At 40.4% G+C, this 21125-nt stretch overlaps 1 protein-coding gene across 1 annotated transcript; it reads left to right on the forward strand.

Moving 5' to 3' along the window:
* Positions 1–3516: 3516 nt before the first annotated feature.
* On the forward strand, positions 3517–14267 carry LOC121505978 (NLR family CARD domain-containing protein 3-like). The gene is given in 11 exon segments (XM_041781437.1): positions 3517–3522; positions 4361–4458; positions 4674–4749; positions 4860–5076; positions 5265–6541; positions 6649–7196; positions 10092–10259; positions 10616–10789; positions 11554–11721; positions 12203–12249; positions 13726–14267. Coding segments are annotated over 11 exon segments (3321 nt in total).
* Positions 14268–21125: the final 6858 nt, after the last annotated feature.

Below are 21125 nucleotides of genomic sequence, written 5' to 3' on the forward strand. Positions count from 1 at the left end.
ATGATGTTAATCAAAGTGACTATTTTTAGTACCCCAGGATACAGTATTACTGTATAACTGCCCATTTCTAGTGAACGGTCACAAACACAGACTAAAGTGGTCAAAAATGTGAATTCATTTCTCCAAAAATGACGCACACACAGCAATGTCTGTCAAACAGTGATGTCTAATACATGACATTCATCTTTTTGCCCAATACTGTTGGACAAAACTGTTAATTTTGCATGAGTTAATTTTTTTTTTTTGACACCTCCAGAGATCTGGAATCCAGAGATAAGTTTTATATTTATTGTAAGGTTTTATCTTTTAAAGAAAATGAGCAGTAGTACTGTATTCTAATTCAAGCTCACAGATTAAAGATCCAGAGAGCAGTTTTTTTAACTGAGACATATCCAACAAAAAGAGATTTTTTGTCTATTTTAGCATGCTCTCCTCCCAAACACTTGATGTTTAAGAGTTTTAGCTGTCCAAAAATCAATACACAATAAGGGAATCGATAAAGAATCAGATTGATAAGAAGAATTGATAACAGTATCGATATTGATAAAATCTTATCAATTCCCACCCCTAGTGAGGAAAAAGAAATGTGACTGCTCTTCCCCTGGGCAGATGTTACAGACGTGACGTTTTTTATTTGAGTAAAAAACAACAATTTAAGGTTGATGGACAGGGCTTGACATTAACTTTTTTGCTCACCAGCCACAGTGGCTAGTGGTTTTGCAAACTTACTAGCCACTCAGTATTTCCACTAGCCACAATTTTGATGTTGAAAACTATGAGCTAAATGTCAAATTTGGTACAAAGGGAATGATAGTATGACACGTGTGCTCCACTTCTCCTGTCCCCTGCTCTACTATTCTTCTTTAAACTGTATGGTGGAAATGTCTTCACATGTGTGTCTAAACTTAATTAAAATATCTGTTTAAATAATAGATGACATATATTTGGTGCATGAAGCTCACATTTGCAGAACATTAAACAACTGTACTGTCTGTTGTTTTAATAATATAAGCAAAAAATCACTGTTTAGTTTAATTCCCTTTGACTCCAAAGGCAACCTTTTACAGACTTTTATCCTTCTGCCTCTGTTTCTCACTGCCTCATTGAACTTATTTAAAGTTTCAGAGTTTCTCTTGTTTTTTATATGCGTTAATGATCAATTTATGGCAAATCATTATACAAAAGTATCAAAGGTATTAATGATGTTTAAGTTATGCATGCATTTGCACAGGTTTTATCATTTAGAACGCCCTCAACAAACAAAGACTATAGATGGAGTATTATTACTTAAATAATATTCAGACACACTGCACACCTTGGCTTGCACAAGCGAGACAGACACACAGCTGGAGCGCACACACAGACAACCACACAGCGCTGACACATTGATCCTCCGTGGAGAGAGTGGCACTGTAAAGCAGAAGAATGTTCAGGTCTGAGTTTATCCTCCAACACTCTAAAACTGTTTCCCTAAACAGATAGAAGCCTTCAGTCTAAATTACCAACACGCCAGTGCAAGTGTGTGTCCGTATGTGTGTGAGTGTCATATTTATGTGTGTCATACAGCATCAAAGCCCTTTGCACTGTGTAAAAATGCACGAATGGATGAAGAGACCAGCCACTTTTCAGTTGTTTTGGGGGAAATCTGAGGCTTGTATGTGCCAAAAACGCCTCTCTGTAACAAGCCTCAATCATAAGGGCTAACAGACAAGCACTTTCAGAGTGAAGTATTGTGACAATGATAAATTCAACCCGCCATTCTTGAGAAATCATTTATTTTAATGCTAAGACAGTTGTATGAGCAAATAAGGGCTAGTTTCTATAAACAGCAACAGATCTTTGTCTGGTCAGGTGTTCCACCTGAAGGTAAACAGTTGTTGACCTGGTGTTGATGAAATATTTGAATGACAATTACAGTTTAAAGACATACTGTAGTGGGGAGCAGTGAATGACCAGTGTTAAAACATACATTTAGTCTCAGACTCTTTCATCAGACACGATAAAGTTTATCAGTACATCAGTTATTTAAGCCCAGCTGCAGCACCTCAGGGGCTTAAAGGATTGGCTTAGCCTCTACAGCAGGTTAACTCATTTATTCTAATTAATCTGACACCTTGAACACAGAGGTGGAAAAAGTCCTCACGTTCTGTACTTAAGTAGAAGTCCAGATACTTGTTTGAAAAAAAGGTAGAAGAACTGATTCACATCCTTTACTCAAGGAAAAGTAAAAACGTATCGGGTCAGAGGGTCTTAAAGGTGCAGTCTGTAAAATTGGGATCATATGCAACATTCAACAGATTCTAGATTACAACACTCACTTCTCTGGTGGTAATTCTGGTAAGGATGCAAAATCCAACATGGAGGACTCCAGAGAGGGGACCCTCCCTATGTACGAACAAAAGGCTCATTCTGAGTTTATTAAATATAATAATATTATATATTCAGGGGACATAACGCTTGTTTAGGTGGGCCTAAATACAAATATTATGTTCCAGTTTGTTCTGATAATCTATTGGCTAAATATTACACATTGTATCTGTTAGTTAGGACTGGGTTCAAAAGTCAATTCTCCCATTCAGATCAATTTTTATTATTTTTTTTATGCCATATTGATAAAAAATAACCCAGAGATTGATCTATGCCTTCTCTCTCTGCTGGTGGCTTCTCGTGCTTCCAGTCTTGTGTCGCTCATGCAGCTTGAAACTTGACCAGCACTCTCCTCTGAAAGCCTTTAGACTCAGATTCAAGGTTTGAATCTTGAGCCCAACCATTTTTTTTATGTATGCGCGTTATTAATACCAGCTTAACATCTCTTCCTCACACATGAACCTCCGCCTGTGCAGCACAAGCAGCCAAAAGTCTGCAAATGACTAGGAGGAGAGTGCTTAAGCCACAGCTGTTATAGGCTTGATTGACTCTCACTCAATAAAGGTGATAGTCTACGGTGCTATGGTCACCCTGACCCAGACTGTTTTGTGAGAGTCACGTTACAGCGGAGAAATGAAAGAGCACTCAGAGCACAGTGAACATAATGTAACAGATAACATGATGAACATGTTTTTTATCAGTGCTGTGGTTTCTGTCATTTAATTAACCAGCATTAACATCTGCCTATAGCAAACATGTCCCAGACAGCAGACAGATAGACAGTAGTGTATGATGGAGGGACAGATAAACAACAGTACAGGATCTCTATCTGAAAAGGTGTGTGAGAATCTATTCTAGTGACGATTACTACCACATTGTAAACATTATAAGCTTAAGTGTAATTATACATCATAGACTTACTTAAACTAAGCAACAATAGTGTACCTACTTTCAAATTTTCCTTTTAGCTTTATTCTTTTAACAATAAGTGACTTATGTCTGCCTTGAAACAAACATGGAGGAACCTGGCAGCTCTGCTTCACTGAAGGCATAAAGTTAAAAGAAGATATAAGGCTGCATTTTGGATTTAAAAACTACAAAGACAGCGGCAAGCTGGATAAAAGACAGGTCATATGTAAGCTATGCCACATGGAGGTAAATAGTCAAGTCAATAATATTAGCTTAGGTAATTTTTAATGCAAACCCTGATATTTTTAAAAATGAGCCTGGTTGGAACATTCTTTGTAGTATTTACAACTGTAGTTCTCTGAAAAATCTCTTAAAGGTTGAAGCAAAAAAGGTTTAACAACTAAAATATCTCTACATGAATTGCATTCTATCAAATCGGGACCTTGTGAATTGGAATCAAATTAAGGCAATCAGTGGCAGTACCCAGCTCTACTGTAAGTACAAAAGTGAAAAAAGTAAAAATGAATTCACCATCAGTCACACACAAAACCTCTTAATACTTCTGCAAAATAAAAAAGTTCCAGGACCACAAAAAGGATAGTTTTCCTCTTTTGTAAACTACCTGCACAGTTCTGATACAGAGAGAAAAAAATCCCTGGACAGAGTTTAGTTCAGCTGCCAGAGAAATTTCAAACAGAGTCCAGACTGAACTGCTTCCAGGGGAACACGACCCCAGAACCCCCCAGAAAAGTCAAAGTGAATGTGATCAGAATGGTACCACCTCTGCCTCAGATTGAGCCAGGAAAACCCTGTATGTTAATTCCATAAGGTATTTTGTGCCTTTCATCTGGACTGGCAGAGGATTGCACTGGGACAGTGGAGTACAAACATGAAGCACCAAAACCTGTGTTTTGATTTACCTGGTTCCAGACATTTAGGAACTGGTGCCATGTTGGTACTAGATGTCAGTACTCATCCCTACAGATCAGGGTGATGGATCCATTTTTCTTAAAGCAAAGTTGGACAAATTCTCGACTGGGTCTGAGAATCATCTCCACTTGTTGCAGATGGTGTGGTTCTGTAGGTGTTCTCAGCCAGGGACCTCCAGCATGTTTTAGGGCGGATTACAGTCAAGTGTGACATGGTCAGTATGAGGGTTGGCACCTCCAAGTTCGTCCAGGGGTAGTTGTAGTTCTGTAAAGTAGCCTGAGGTTGACAACTACAGAAGGATCTCGATCTTTGAGAAGAGGGGCCACCACAGCAGACTGTCATCATTTGAAAACCACCTTTAGCCAATGATTAGCCAGTAATTAACCTTCCTACATTTACACTGGGCCATGTTGTTGACCTCTCAGACTCTGTCATTAAATGTCCTTAAACCTGATATTTTTCTACAGAGGTCAGCTGGAAACATCCGAGTTCTTCAATGATCAGTCCAAGCAGCATCAAACAGACCTGGACTCCATATTTATGGTGTGTACATCATCATTTACAGTGGAGCACATCTATCTAGATATCATGGTAAACTGTTTTGCAGTCTGTCTGATCAAACACAGGCTGTCCTCATTCTCTTTGTGTTCCAGCTGCTGGGGGAGAAAATTATCATGTTTGTGAAGAAGGAACTGAAGAGATTTCAGAAGGCTCTGAGTCAGGATAACCCAGGATGTCTCAGTGAGGATGAGGACGTGTTGGTTGGTGGATATGAAGAGCAGAGGAGCAACAGAGAGGCATTTCTGAAGATCACAGAGAACTTCCTGAGGAGAATGAAGCAGAACGAGCTGGCTGACCGTCTGTGGAACAGTAAGTTTTTAAAAGTAAAAAGGAAACAGAGATTTAAGATGATGGAAAGATGAAGTGGAGGTTTACATTTTCAAACTCTGCTTTAATATTCTGCATATACCCACTGAACATCTGATGAGATTTTTGGATGAAACTGATGGTGGAAGAAGAACTGCACAGCCTCTCTTTTAGATTACAACTTTTTGCAGGATCAGCTCATTCACATCATTTCTTGTTTGTTCTTTCAGGAACTCTTGATCCAGTTTGCCAACATAAACTCAAGTCTAACCTGAAGAAGAAGTTCCAGTGTGTGTTTGAGGGGATCGCTAAAGCAGGAAACCCAACCCTTCTGAATCAGATCTACACAGAGCTCTACATCACCGAGGGAGGGACTGGAGAGGTCAACAATGAACACGAGGTCAGACAGATCGAAACAACATCCAGGAAAGCACACAGACCAGAAACAACCATCAGACAAGAAGACATCTTTAAAGCTCCACCTGGAAGAGATGAACCAATCAGAACAGTGATGACCAAGGGCGTGGCTGGCATTGGGAAAACAGTCTTAACACAGAAGTTCACTCTGGACTGGGCTGAAGGCAAAGCCAACCAGGACATCCAGTTCATATTTCCATTCACTTTCAGAGAGCTGAATGTGCTGAGAGAGAAGAAGTTCAGCTTGGTGGAGCTCATTCATTACTTCTTTACTGAAACCAAAGAAGCAGGACTCTGCAGTTTGGAAGGGTTCAAGGTCGTGTTCATCTTTGACGGTCTGGACGAGTGTCGACTTCCTCTAGACTTCATCAAAACTAAAATCCTAACTGATGTCACAAAGTCCACCTCAGTGGATGTGCTGCTGACAAACCTCATCAGGGGGAACCTACTTCCATCTACTCGTCTCTGGATAACCACACGACCTGCAGCAGCCAATCAGATCCCTCCTGGGTGTGTTGACATGGTGACAGAGGTCAGAGGGTTCACTGACCCTCAGAAGGAGGAGTACCTCAGGAAGAGATTCAGAGATGAGGAGCAGGCCAGCACAATCATCTCCCACATCAAGACATCCCGAAGCCTCCACATCATGTGCCACATCCCGGTCTTCTGCTGGATCACTGCTACAGTTCTGGAGGATCTGCTGAAGACCAGAGAGGGAGGAGAGCTGCCCAAGACCCTGACTGAGATGTTCATCTACTTCCTGGTGGTTCAGACCAAACAGAAGAGCATCAATGATGGAGGAGCTGAGACTGATCCACACTGGAGTCCAGAGAGCAGGAAGATGATCGAGTCTCTGGGAAAACTGGCTTTTGAGCAGCTGCAGAAAGGAAACCTGATCTTCTATGAAGCAGACCTGATGGAGGGTGGCATCGATATCAGAGAAGCCTCGGTGAACTCAGGAGTGTTCACACAGGTCTTTAGAGAGGAGAGAGGACTGTACCAGGACAAGGTGTTCTGCTTCATCCATCTGACTGTTCAGGAGTTTCTGGCTGCTCTGGAGTCAATCTGATGGAAGACAAAAAAACACCATCCAGGATCTCTAAAATCTTAAGAACCAAGCCTGAAGCAAGATATCACCATCAGAGTCCTGTGGACCAGGCCTCACTGATCCCAAATGGACACATGAACTTCAACAACTCTTGGGTCAATCTGATGGCAAATATACCAACTCCATCCAGATCTCCAATGACACAGCTCTACCAGAGTGCTGTGGACCAGGCCTTACTGAGCCCAAATGGACACCTGGACTTGTTCCTCCGTTTCCTCCTGGGTCTGTCACTGACCACCAATCAGAATCTCCTACAAGGTCTGCTGACACAAACAGGAAGTGACTCAGAGACCAGACAGGAAACAGTCGAGTACATCAAGACAAAAATCGATGAGGATCTGTCTGCAGACAAGAGCATCAATCTGTTCCACTGTCTGAATGAACTTAATGATCGTTCTCTAGTGGAGCAGATCCAACGGTACCAAAGATCAGGATGTCTCTCCACAGATAGACTGTCTCCTGCTGACTGGTCAGCTCTGGTCTTCATCTTACTGTCATCAGAAGAAGATCTGGACGTGTTTGACCTGAAGAAATACTCTGCTTCAGAGGAGGCTCTCCTGAGGCTGCTGCCAGTGGTCAAAGCCTCCAACAAAGCTCTGTAGGTGAACTCACAACTGCACTGATAACAGAAACTAGAAATAATGTCAACAAAAGCTTGTACATATTTAAATTGTAATTATGATATGTAGAAAATGTATGTGTTGAGGTATGTAATGTGTCATTCCTGTACATGGAGAGGAAAGCTAACCAGAGTCAACATCGCTGGTAAGCATTCTTGGCCAATAAAGCTGATTCTGAGTGTAAGCCCGCTCTGGCCCTAGGACACTATGCTGCTGACTTTTGTAGTCTCAGGAATACACCTCAGTCATCTCACATGCACATTTGCACGAAATAATATACTAAGTGTAACTGAAATTTAGGGTTGAAACAATTCTTCAAATTATTCAGGCGTTTCGATTAAAAAAATCCCTTGAGGAAAATTATCCGCCTTAAGGCTTTGCGCAAATCAGTCCTGTATCCATACGTCCAAACTGTAATCTTGGACATCATGCCGTGAGTTGGACAGGGTGCTGTGTTTTGCACGGACGTCTATATGTGGTACAATGCACTTGTTTTCACTGTTACTATAACGTAACATGCATGATTTGAGGCGTGAAAATCACAAAGACAAGTTGATGCAGTGGTGGCATGCGTCCTGTGTTACGCAGCAAGTGCCCGTGGCTTCATGGTAAATATGGCACTATGCCTGCACCGGTGAACCTACGCAGATCTCTGAGTTTACTCGCTGCCTGCATGACTCACTGGTGTGAGACAGCGCTCAGTTTGTGTCTGCAGACTTCAGGGAATTTCATAAGCCTATACTGTTAATGACACCAAAAAGATAGAAATAAACTATTGCCACAGACAGTGACAGAGTCTCCATGTCAGTGGATGGTCTTAAAGGTCAGATTTTTACAGTGGATGAATTCACAAACAAAAGTGTGCAAAAACTAAAAGTGAACACCCTTTGAAAAATTAGACCATATTCCTGTAATCTAAAGGTTCACCTTTCAGACATCATCAGACCGCTGTGTGAATGATGGAAATCTATTCTTGCTATAATGTGAAATATTACATTCATGCATGTAGTAGAGGATGTTAAAATGATTAAGTGTCCCTTTAATGATGAATTGGACACCAGAAATGAACTACAATAGAAGAAATAAGGTTTAAGCATCAAAAATTTCCAGGGAGAGGATCCCTAAAACTCCAAATATGACGTAATCTAATTTAATTACTTAACTTCCTGTCCTTGTAACTTAAAGAAATGTAAATTGCCATCAGAACTTGACTGCACTTTGTAAAATATATTTTCTTTAGACAGTCTGTTTTTAGTCCATTTTTAATATAGGAGTAGTTCATTTAAGGGACCCAGCTTCTTTTCTTATTTGTCTTGTACTACAGCTCTTGAAAAAGCAAAAATGATTGTTTGAAAAATGCTATATTTCTTGTAAGAATAAATCAATTAATTAATCAATTAATCGCCAGAAGAACCTATAGAGTACTCTAACAATCTATTACTGCAGCCTTACTGAAATTACTCTGGTGAAAAGCCTCACCTCACATGCACATTTGAACTAATAGATCAAACTAACTGTAATGTAAACTACTGTGGTAAAATGCTGCGTGTCATATGCGTATTTTTACCAACTACCCTATTACTGTTGCTAACCTATTATTAGTGATGTATTCTATGTGCTGTAGTCAGATGTTGATGTAATGAATATTATCATTGTAACTCACATACTGTGAGAAGGCTCCCTCACCTCATATACACATTTTGCACAAATAAAATAAATGAAATGATCTTATGTCATGTAAAGCTGCACACAGCCTTACATATTGTATACTTCAGATCATGTGTAGTCAGCAGTCTTGCGCCCTTTACACATCTTGCAGCCATGCTATCAATACACACAGACCTGTATGGACTGGAAAACAGTAACAAAGGTGTTACACGTTTGTTTGGGCCATATTCAAATCACGTCTTCTCTTGTAGACAGAACTATGTAGCTGTAAGGTTTAGCACAGGTTTTATTGTACAGGTCAAAAAGTATTGTTGCTTGAAGATGTATACAGGCTCATTTGTGTTCATCTGAAAGGTTTGTGGTTGTTTTTGTCTTTGAATTGATATGTAATTTTAGCGCACTGAGCAGTCAGATGCAAACACAGAAGCCGAGGCAAAGCTAGGCTAAGTTGTGCTAGAAGAGGACAGGGAAGCTAAGAGAAAAGCAGCTAAACCACGAGTGTGCTTGTTGTTAAGTTTATGTATGTAAACACACAACAGCTATGAAACAGCAGTGATGAGAAGTAGAAAGAGTAAAAAAGATTAACAGTAGTGCCATCAACATTTAGGAAAATGCAGCGTCTTCTTCAGATGTGTAAAGAGCAGCCACACCTTGAGGAAGTGACACAAGATGCTCACTGGACGTCAGCAAGGCAGCTGTATCGGTGGATGGGGGCCTGAGGGGGCCAACATGAAGCGTAAAAAATGCAATTTTGGAGTTTTATACAAAATCTATCCATTTTTATGATGTTGTCATGTTCCAGGTTCAAACCAGTATACCCAAGAAGTCCTCTGAGAGGAAAGAATGAGAATTGGAGCAACAGGGAGATTTGCAAGTCTAGGCATACAGACAGAAAGATCTTCAATTATAGTAGTGAGATATTTATATTAATAATACATTTTATTTAGAAAGTGCTTTATTTCATAAAAACTCAGACACTGTACAAAGCAGGAAAAGATTTAAACTCTTGAAGAGCAGCATTAAAAGCAGGTAAAGCCAACACAAACAAACAAACAAATACAACATCATCAGGGAGCCAGAGGAGATTTTTCAGCACAGGTGTTATATGGTCAGGGGAGCGGGTTTGGGTGAAGAGGTATGCTTCTGCATGTACTGGAGGAGTACTTGGAAAAATAAATGTATATCTACCTCTGATTCTGTTTCAGACTGAGTGGCTGTGAACTCTCAGAGAGAAGCTGTGGAGCTCTGTCCTCAGTCCTCAGCTCCTCCAGACTGAGAGAGCTGGACCTGAGTAACAACGACCTGCAGGATTCAGGAGTTGAACAACTTTGTGGTGGACTTATGGATCCACAGTCTACACTGGAAACTCTCAGGTAAGGATTCCACCACTTTAAAAAAGGTTCCTTTCCAGCCTGTTCTTGATTTTGTGACTTTTATTATTTCATTGACTAACTAAAGTCTTTTACAGACTGAGTGTCTGTCACCTCTCAGAGAGAAGCTGTGGAGCTCTGTCCTCAGTCCTCAGCTCCCAGTCCTCCAGTCTCAGAGATCTGGACCTGAGTAACAACCGCCTGCAGGATTCAGGAGTTGAGCAACTTTGTGGTGGACTTATGGATCCACAGTCTACGTTGAAATCTCTCAGGTCAGGATGTCACAACCTTTATTAATTTTGCCAACTAAAATATCATGTTTTTTGAGTTTTTTATTGACTAACTAAAGTCTTTTACAGGCTGAGTGTATGTCACCTCTCAGAGAGAAGCTGTGGAGCTCTGTCCTCAGTTCTCAGCTCCCAGTCCTCCAGTCTCAGAGATCTGGACCTGAGTAACAACGACCTGCAGGATTCAGGAATGAGGCTGTTGTCTTCTGGACTGGAGAGTCCATACTGCAGACTGGACTCTCTCAGGTTAGTGAGACAACAATGACAACTGCATCAAAATGTCCCAATCAGAAAGGTGTAGGAACTCCGAAAACCTATGAGACTCAATGAAAAAGATGAGGAACATGCCCCCTGCTAAGAGCAGTATTAATGTGTTCAATGAGGGAGAAAGGGCAAATGAGTTAAAGGATTGTTGCTGCAGGTTTGAAACTAGAGACTTCTCAAAAGAACAAAAAGAAGCCCTGGACATTTTACCTGCACCAAACTCTCTAGTGACTGTTGACCAGCATGTTGTGGAGAGACTTTTTTCACTCATCTGTCCTGGTAAGGCACCAGGACCAGACGGCATCTCTGGCTGTTTATTGAAATCCTGCAGAGAAGAACTTGCAGAGGCCTGGTGCCCCGTCTACCAGACATCTCACAGGATGAACTGCTGCCCTCTGGTAAGAGGTTCAGGGCTCCCCACTGTGGACTGAACAGGTTTAAATACTCATTTATTCCTGTGTCTCTAAAGCTCTAAAATAGCAGCAAATAAGGCTCACTGTCTATGTTGAAGTGTTTTTCATGTATAATCTGTATGTTGTTGACTGTTGTCTTCTGTCTGCAGCATGGGTGAAGAGCCAAAGACAAATGTCTCACTCTGTGGAACGATAAAGTTGGTCTTATCTTAGGATGGGGTGTTGAAGACTCTAGGTACCATGAGCAGGCCTGGATTTTGGGAACGTAACGCCTCAGTTCCAGACGTAAAACTGAACATTTTTCATCGTCTCTGTTTCTCTCTGTGTTTGTAGTCTGTCTGGCTGTTTGGTCTCAGAGGAAGGCTGTTCTTCTCTGGCCTCAGCTCTGAGCTCGTCCTGTCTGACAAAGCTGGACCTGAGCTAAAATCATCCAGGAGAACCAGGAGAGAAACTACTGTCTGCTCTAAAGGAGGATCCACACTGCAGACTGAAGACACTGAGGTACAGACAGAAAGACTCAGAGAGACAGACTGGTACTAGCTACTAAAGTTGGCTCTCAGCACTTCAGCTCTACAGGGCTTTATGCCTTTATTTTGATAGGATAGTGGAAACAGTAGGAAACATCTGTGTTGATAAATGTATAGCCAAGGAGCACGTGTCGATATACGGCCATATTGATTTTTGAGTACAGGCTTAGTATATGTATAAGAGAGGGATAGGAATTTAGAGGAAAATCACTGTTAGAAGGTCAGTGGCAGTAATTTGACTAAAACTCAAATGAGCCCTCTTCTTCTTTGGTGATTTAATGACGGTTATCAAACAGCTCTCAGATGTGCTACTGCCACCATCTGGTGATAGTCCTGTATAACAACCAGGCAGCAGTGAAAAACTAAAGGAAAATAAAGTCACATGAAGAATGAAAGTGTCTGAATCTCTCCTGACCCATCCCTGATGTCTAAACTGGCTCTGTTTCTTCCTCCAGGCTGGACCATGGTGGACAGCACAGACTGAAACCAGGTCTAAAGAAGTGTGAGTGTCTGAATGTTTGATTTGTGACAACACAATGATGAATTTGACTCATGAATCAGGAAAGCATGTGAACAACAATGATTGAGGCTGTGTCTGAATCCATCTCAGTCTTTGGGTCTGAGAGCATGAACGTCCATGTTCACAATCACTGACATTCATCAAACAGAAACAGTTTTAGAGTTCTGAGGAGAGGGAAACACTATGGCTCAGTCCCTCACAGGTTGGATTAGACTTTTTTACTGTCATTTTGACCAACAGGGTCTTAAAAACTCCATCATACTGTTTTACAATCTGTCATTTTCATTTCCTGTCTTTATTATTGTTCATATAAAATCATGAAAGACGATCTCATTAATAGCATTCAATTTCTAAAGCACCCTTTCACTACTAATAATTGATCCAAAGAACAGTCTTTGAGGTTCTACATTTTTGATGGTATGGAGAGAAAAGATGAACACAGCAGCACAGCGTTTACTCCTCATGTCATTTTTTACACAGTGACAGCGGAGAACAATCCCTGTCCTCAAACTAGTAAATATGAACTGTGCCATTTAAGATATCATTTATTTTGATAAGAATATTTTTAATATCAAGATGTAGTAGTTTAAGGACCATAGCTGATCCTCCAGATGTTAAAAGGCTGCACTGTAGAGCCCTGCATGTTTTTGCATGTTCTGCAGGATTTCTGACCATTATGGCACGCTTTACGTCAAGAGACGTCTGCACAATCTTAGTCCATTCTAGTCTAACGTTTGGACTAGGCCTGGGCAATATGGTCTAAAATTCATATCACCGTATTTTTCTTGCCTTTGACAGGAACAGTATTATATCACGGTATTACAAAATTAAAAAGAGATAATTATTTAAATCAAAATTCAAGTGTTATAAGCTCCCTTCTCCCCTTAAAAAGCCTTTGATGGCATACTCTATGTCTGAGCAGAGGAACACAGAAATAAACTGATTTTTTAAGTCTCTCCATGTTTACTTCTTTTAACTGTGCTCCAAGTTTCACATTTCATCTCTATCCTGCTGAGGTGTGTTAAGTTGCTCTACTCTGACCTCCCCCTCTCTAAGGCTGAGCCCAGACTTCCTCCTGAGGAATCTCATTTCAGACGCTTCTATCTCATCCTGTTGATCATTATCCACATACAGCACCATCATGTGTGCTGTTGAGTATTGGTAGATGGAATATAGCGCCACACAGTGGACACAAGAGGGGAAATGAAACACATGAATCTAAAGTCAAAGCCATAGAAATGTCTGAACTTTGAACTGTTTGGTGTCCGTCTGTGATTGTGGAGCTGCAGCTCACTGTGGTCTGTTCACATTCAAATAGAAACAGGAAGTAGAATTTCAGGGCTGATGAACAGGATTCAGGGCTGAACATGAAATGTTAGTTTGACTCTGTCAGTAACCTTGTTTAGGAATGATGAGATGATAACCGTGAGCTGTGTTGTGTCTCGTTCTCTCCATCAGACGCCTGTGAGCTGGAAGTGGACACAAACACAGTGGGCAGAAACCTCAAACTGTCTGACAACAACAGGATGGTGACACGTGTGAGGAATATTCAGCGATATCCTGATCATCCAGACAGATTTGACTGTCAGCAGCTGCTGTGTCGGACTGGTCTGACTGGTCGCTGTTACTGGGAGGTCGAGTGGAACAGACAGCTTAATGTGTCAGTGAGTTACAGAGGAATCAGACAGAGAGGAACCAGTTTTGAATGTGAGTTTGGATGGAATGATCAGTCCTGGAGTCTGATCTGCTCTCATAAAAGTTACTCTGTCCGTCACAAGAACAGAGAAACATTCATCTCCTCCTCCTCCTCTTCATCCTCTGGTAGAGTAGCTGTGTATCTGGACCATTCTGCTGGCTCCCTGTCCTTCTACAGAGTCTTATCTAACAGACTGATCCACCTCCACACCTTCAACACCACATTCACTGAACCGCTCTATCCTGGGTTTGGGTTTGGGTTTGGGTCAGATCCAGATTCCTCAGTGTTTCTGTGTTCTCTGTAGCTCAGACTCTGCTGTCTGAATCCAAAGCTTAGTCAGACTACACACTAGATAATTTATCATCTCTGATTAATCTGATTTATTGATTAAAACTTGTCAGTAATTCTTCTTTTCTAGTTGAACTTGTATTGGTGTATATACCACTGTTTAACTGCTCAGCACTCATTTTTATGTGATCAAGTCCAAAATGGCTCATTTTAGTCTCAGTGTTTCCCCTAGGATGGAGCTGTAGTGGCGGTGCGCCGCTGCTGGATGCATATAGGGGAAACACTGAGACTTGTTTTAGCTCAGATACTTCTTGTTTGGTCTAATGAAGCCCACAGACACAAACGGCTGATCAGATACTCTGAGGTGAAAGAGCACGTAGCCTGTAGCCGAAGCTCACACTGTAAAATAGTGCCAAACACAGCGGCTTTCTCCAAGAAAAATAACGCTTCAATAATGTTTGGATGCAGCATACAATTGAGCCATCATTGTTTTTTGTCCCATGTTGAACCCTGTAGGTAAAAATGGGCCAAAGAGCGGGGTCAGAGAGGAGCCTTCAGTGTCAGAGAGATATTAGTGAAATAATTGAAGAAAAGAAGGAGAAATGTCTTCAACCACACAGACAGACTCATCCTGACTAAATGCTGCTCCAGAAAACAGCAGAAAAAGGCCTCCGCCATCTTCGGCTTGTTGCTCTGAATATGGATATAAACACCACCTCCTGCACTGAAAAAGTTTCCACATGTATTTGCTTGCAGTACCCTTTAGCTCAGTGTTTATTTTTCCCAAATAAAATACTTCAAATAAAAGTAGGATTTTCATCCTTAAAGGTCACATATTTTACCCTTTAAGACAACTTTATGTTGGTCTCAGAGGTCCCCAAAACATGCTTGTGAAGTCCGTTGCTGAAAAAACACTCCAGTATTGGATTTTTGTATGTTTAAAAACCCCTCTGTTTCAGCCCTGCTCAGAACGAGCTGTTTCTGTCTCTGTAGCTTTACTACTGAGCTGTCTGACCAAGCCGTTCTAAGGAAATGGATGTGGCTTACCTGATCCGGAGAGGAGAGTAGAACTTTGTTCCAATCAGGGAGGGCCAACTGAACCTGTCGGCGGGACTAACTCTCCACATGACATCATGAGGGGAAAATCTTAGAACGGCTCATTTCAGCACACATTTTCTGAAAGGTGGAGAAAGAGAGGAGAGGAGGGAATGGATTTTTCTGGTACTTGAGGGATTGTGGACAGACCAGGGGCACATAATTTTGTTAGAAAAGCCTGAAAAAGTGATTTTTTCATAATATGTCCCCTTTAATACCGTTTCCAGAGATTGCTGTAGTTCAAACAAAAACGGCCTAATTAAGGGGCAGCCCCAAAAAAACATGAAAATGATTGGCATTATTCTCATACTTTCTCCAACATCTCATATCTCTGGATTTTTTCTGTGCTGGCGTTATGAAAAAGCGTGTCATATTTTTCCAACCGTGCACTCTCCAGGAGAGGGAGCAGGTTGTTTTCCACTGCTGCTCAACAATCTTTTCCCATTCATCCTCACTTAAAGAAATATTTGCCTCTCTACACCACTTCTCCTTAATATAAAGGCTATTATTTCTTAAGTCTTCTAGACACTGGTATAGTTTTGAAATTCATTTCCTACCAAGCTCTGATTTAAATACTGAGATAAAAACTTTTACAATCCATCTCTCTGATACTTCTAGAACATCCCTCCTTATGTTTTTATCTAAATAATGTCTCAGTTGCAAATATCTGTAAAAGTCCTTGTTATTTAGACCATATTGTTCCTTTCATTCTTGGAAACTTTAGATTTTTTTCTCTTCAGCAGCTCTCAGTATGTGCTAGGTCCCCTTTCCCAAGTTTTAAATCCGTTATCTATCCTCCCAGGATGAAAGTCTGAATCCTATGCAATCCACTGTAGTAATCTTTGAGCTTTCAGGCCATTCTTAGTTATTATTTCATACCAGACTCTAAGAGATAAATCCAACCACAGATTCATAACCTCACTTGTGTTTCCTCCATCTAATATCTCCAATCATAGCCTGCAAGGGAGTGCCATTAGTCAGACCACATTTAAAGATGATATTTTGTGCCTTGACTGTCACAAAAGCCAGTGTGACTGCTGTTAAAATCAAAGTCCAGCCGCTGGGTCTCTAAGTTTGTAGACTCCTTAGTCTGAGCTTTTCTTTTTTCTCAGTCCACCATCTTTAAAGTCACATGTGAAACCACATGTGGAGCCAGATGTGTTATGGCCATATTGTCTTCTTTGTTCTGGTCGGCCATTTTGAGAACCTCAGCTACCTTCTCTCCCTCTCTTTTCTCTCTCTCTTACTCTCTCACACACACATTTATCACACTTTGCTTTGTAAATACTTTTTTGTTGTTGTTTATTTTTATAAGTCATTTGTTAAAGAATCATTTATTACAATTTCTGCTGCTTGGTTTAATAATAAATTCTTTTATAGATTTTCAGAGACATCTGTGGTTATTGTTCATTAACTTTGGAATATTTTGCTGATGAGAAGGTCAGAGCTCAAATCTCACACCTATTTATTTAAAACCAAATATTTATTCAATAACATTTAAATTATTTATCTGAAATAATTTTGGTTATTTATATTAATATTCATAATAATTATTGATATTTTAACAATAACTGAAGCCTAGCATTAAAACACCAACTAAAGTTTATTTTGAAAAAGTTTACACAGAGAACAAAACAAACTCAGCTAATCTCACATTTATGGAAACTTTACTTTCTAAAAATGTTTTCCTCTAATTACTTGTTAAGCTAAACAAAAACAAAAAAAAATTTCCACAGTTATCTGCAGGTTTGAAAAATTCCAGCAGAATTAAAAATAAACTAAACAAAAAATAGATTTAGTCTCCAACTCCTTTAAACTCAGCTATATACAAATCTGATAATAAATATATTCATCTCCTCAGAGCAGCCAAAAATAGATTTTACAGTGAGCAGTTCAAATCTGAAAATAACATTAAGTCTACCTGGAAAATAATCAACTAATCACTGCAAAGAAAAAAGGCCTCTTCACAATAACCTGCAACCTTTACAGATGGAAACTCTAACTTCACAGATCCTTAAGGGAGCTGCTTGAGGAGTGAGAGTAACCCTGTTTAATCCTCACTGGTTGCTGCTGTACAAAAACAGCAGAGCCGTTTTATGCACAAGCAAAGCACAAATAACTTTAAAACTAAAAAAAAGCTCCTAAAAGAGGAAAAAATAAATGGTTTATATACCTTTCTGAGTTACACATGGTTAAAAAGCTGGTGAGTAGACACTGGTGTGAATTTAACATAAGAAAAAATGAGACAAAAGTCACAGTCAGAATTTGTGGATCTGATAGGAAGGAAAATTTACCTTTATATATTTTACAGTGAAGGTATAATGCACTACAGTCACTTAAATCATGTTTTCTCCACACTGCCATTACTCTTGCTCATAACTTCATGTAAACAAACACATCTTAAAGTGGTTAGCGCTACTTAGCATGCTACACCATCAGACAACAGAGCAATGCTGAGTCCACTGCCAAAACCACAGCCTGTAGCAGTCTGCAGCTCCAACAATGAGCCTCACACCGCCCGCCACACATCAGCCACAGCACATCAAAGACGATCCGACCAACGTTCAACTGGAAGATAGCAAGCTGCTAGCCGCCGCTAACTTTAGCATTTCCCCCTCTTTAAAACACACAGAAGGATTAAGTCTTGGATATTTAGACTCACCACGGGTTCTGTGGAACAAAACAGTGATCTCTGGAACTCGTAGGAAGGGACAAAAAGACACTCCAACAACTTTCTGACGAGAGGAAACTCCTAACGGCCACCGTTACTCCGTCTGTTTCTGTTAAGATCTACCTGCGGAGTCTGCCCAGAGACGAAGGAGTGTGGGCGGGGCTATCATCTCTGATTGGCTAGTTAGTCAACTGATGATTGACAGCATTTAATACAAAAAACATCGCTAGTTAAAACATTTTAACTCTATTAAGTCTCTTGCACAGAATTATAAGTTGTGTTATTTTCTTGTCTTTTGATTGTTTATGTGAATTATCAATGTTCAAAGTCTGAATTATTAATATTTTATCTATTTTTTGTATTTAAAACATGGAAAAAATAAACAGGAGGAGAAACCAAATTAAATTAAATGGAAATCTGGTTTCTATCTGATTATTTTGTACATAGTTAAAATTGAGTCAGTTTTACATGTTTTCTTTTCTTTTCTTTCTTTCTTTTTATTTTGAGGGTTTTTACAGACTCTGCATGTTTTAAATCCTTCAGTAAGAGAGTAAAATTTGGCTTTTCATCAGACATTTATTAAATATATTAAAATCACCCCCCAAATCATTTTTACAAGAGGAAAATCTCTTGAGTGATTTTACGTTCAATATCCAGGAAAAGGGCAGTATTATATTGTTTATTATTACTGGCATAAACATTTATCAGGATAAAAAGCACGTGAGGCACTTCCACAATCAAAATGATCCATCTTCCCTCATCATCTACCTCAACTTTCAGAGTTTGACCTCTGAAATGACCTGGTAGAACAGCGACCCCTGCTGGCCAACTATTACCATGACAGACTTCTTTGTCCCACTGACTCCTCCAAAATGTCACATCTTCAGAATTACATCCATCTTTATTCATTTCAGCTTCTTTGAGGGTTGATTGCTAGAATTTCTCACATTTCTAAATTTGATACTGTTTTGAATTTTTTAACTTTATTTAAACAATGGGAAACTTCCACAAAATGCACTTTCTTCATCTGATTATAACTTTGGCTATTCTAATGTTATTTTAACTATTTCACTATTAAACTTGTCAGCTTTTTCTGCTCTTTTCAGGAATCCTCAATAGTTGTGTTTTGCTATTTTTACTTTTTTAACTATAATATCTTGAATTTATATAGCGCCTTTCAAGAAACCCAAGGATGCTTTACAGGAACACATAGACATGGACAAACTATGTGAGGGGTAGGATGAGTGTAAGGGGTGGTTTAGTGAAGACTGTAGGCTGTGGTGAACAGGTGGTGCTTGAGATGTTTTTTGAAAATGTCCAGAGATGGAGCGCTACGGATGTCTGCAGGAAGAGTGTTCCAGAGGGTGGGGGCTGCAGCACTGAATGCTCTGTCGCCATAGGTTCGGAGTTTGGTTTTGGGCATGGAAAGTAGGCCGGTGTCTGAAGATCGAAGGTTGCAGGATGGTGTGTATGGATGGAGGAGATCAGAAAGATACTGGGGAGCCAGAGAATGGAGAGATTTGTATGTGAGGAGGAGGACTTTGTAGTTGATATGGGACTTGATAGGGAGCCAGTGGAGGTAGATGAGGGTCGGAGTGATGTGTTGCCAGGGTCTAGTGCGGGTGAGAACTCTAGCTGCAGAGTTTTTGATGTACTGAAGCCTGTCCAGGGTTTTGCTGGGAACTCCAGACAGGACTCCATTACAGTAGTCCAGGCGGGAGGTTATGAAAGCACGAATTAGTGTTTCAGCCACAGAATCAGGGAGTGATGGTCGGAGTCTGGAGATGTTCTTGAGGTGATAGAAGGCAGATTTGGTGACAGACTTTATGTGGGACTGGAAGGAGAGGGTGGAGTCCAGAATGACACCCAGGTTTCGGACCTCGGAGGATGGGCAGATGGAGGTCCCGTCCACATCGAGCATGAGATCTCCAACCTTCTGCAGCAGCGTTTTGGGGGCCACAACCATGAGCTCTGTTTTATTGCTGTTGAGTTTGAGTTGGTTAGATGTCATCCAGGCTTTGATGTCCTGGAGGCAGTTTACCAGGGAGTGGGGAGGGAGCTGAGTGGATGGTTTGGTGCTGAGATAGAGTTGGGTGTTGTCTGCATAAGAGTGGAAGCTGAGACCGTGTTTGTGAATAATCTGTCAAGGGGAAGCATATAGATGGTGAAATGGAGAGGTCCAAGAACAGAGCCTTGAGGCACACCCTGGTTAACTGGGGCGGGGGATGAGTGAGAGGTGCCGATGGTAACAAACTGTTTTCTTTGTGAGAGATATGAGTGAAACCAGGAGAGAGCTGTACCAGTGATGCCAAGATGGTGAGATAGGCGGTCAAGGAGGATGGTGTGGGATATTGTGTCGAAGGCAGCGGTGAGGTCAAGAAGAATGAGGAAGCTGACAATTTTAACTATTAAATCTTGTTAACATTATTTCTAAAGGGAAAACTCCTCAAATCCTCTTGAACTCCTCCATCTTGTAAGGCTCATAACTTAAGCTTACTTCCACATACAGACTTCATTCTCACTTTAAAATATAGACAAACTTTTCAGCTCTTTATGAATGATTCACATTATCCATATTTTTGTAGGTCTGGTGATGATCCATATGCTGATCAAGAATCATAAGCCTAGGTTAAAAAGTGTCAGAAGACAGAATGTTTAAAGGTGTTTAAAAGGACAAAATCAAAATTCAGAGGAGGAAACCATCAATTACCAGAAGGGGGCGCTGTGACATAGTGATGAAATTGATGTATGAATGTATTAAGAGTCAAAGTGTGATCATCCCTGTTAAGTTTGGTGATGATTAGCATAAGCACTGTAGAGTTATATAGAATCAAAATAGTTGGCACACTTCAAAAAATATTAAAAAGAAGGTTTTGCAGCTTTGGGCCCCGTTCACAGCCTCGCCCTCTGGTGAAAACTCACAGTTTGAACAACTTTAGATCTCCATCTTGTCTGGAATAAGCACAAAAAATGTGGAGAAAATCTGATGAAATCTGTAGGAGGAGATCCTTCAGATGTGACAACAGTGATGCTGCCTAAAACATCCAAAATATGACCTTTAACTTTTCTTAGTGTGCAACTTCCAGAATGCATGAAAATGTCTGTAGT

Source organism: Cheilinus undulatus, linkage group 24 (assembly GCF_018320785.1).
Source record: "Cheilinus undulatus linkage group 24, ASM1832078v1, whole genome shotgun sequence".
NCBI classification, from domain to species: Eukaryota; Metazoa; Chordata; class Actinopteri; order Labriformes; family Labridae; genus Cheilinus; species Cheilinus undulatus.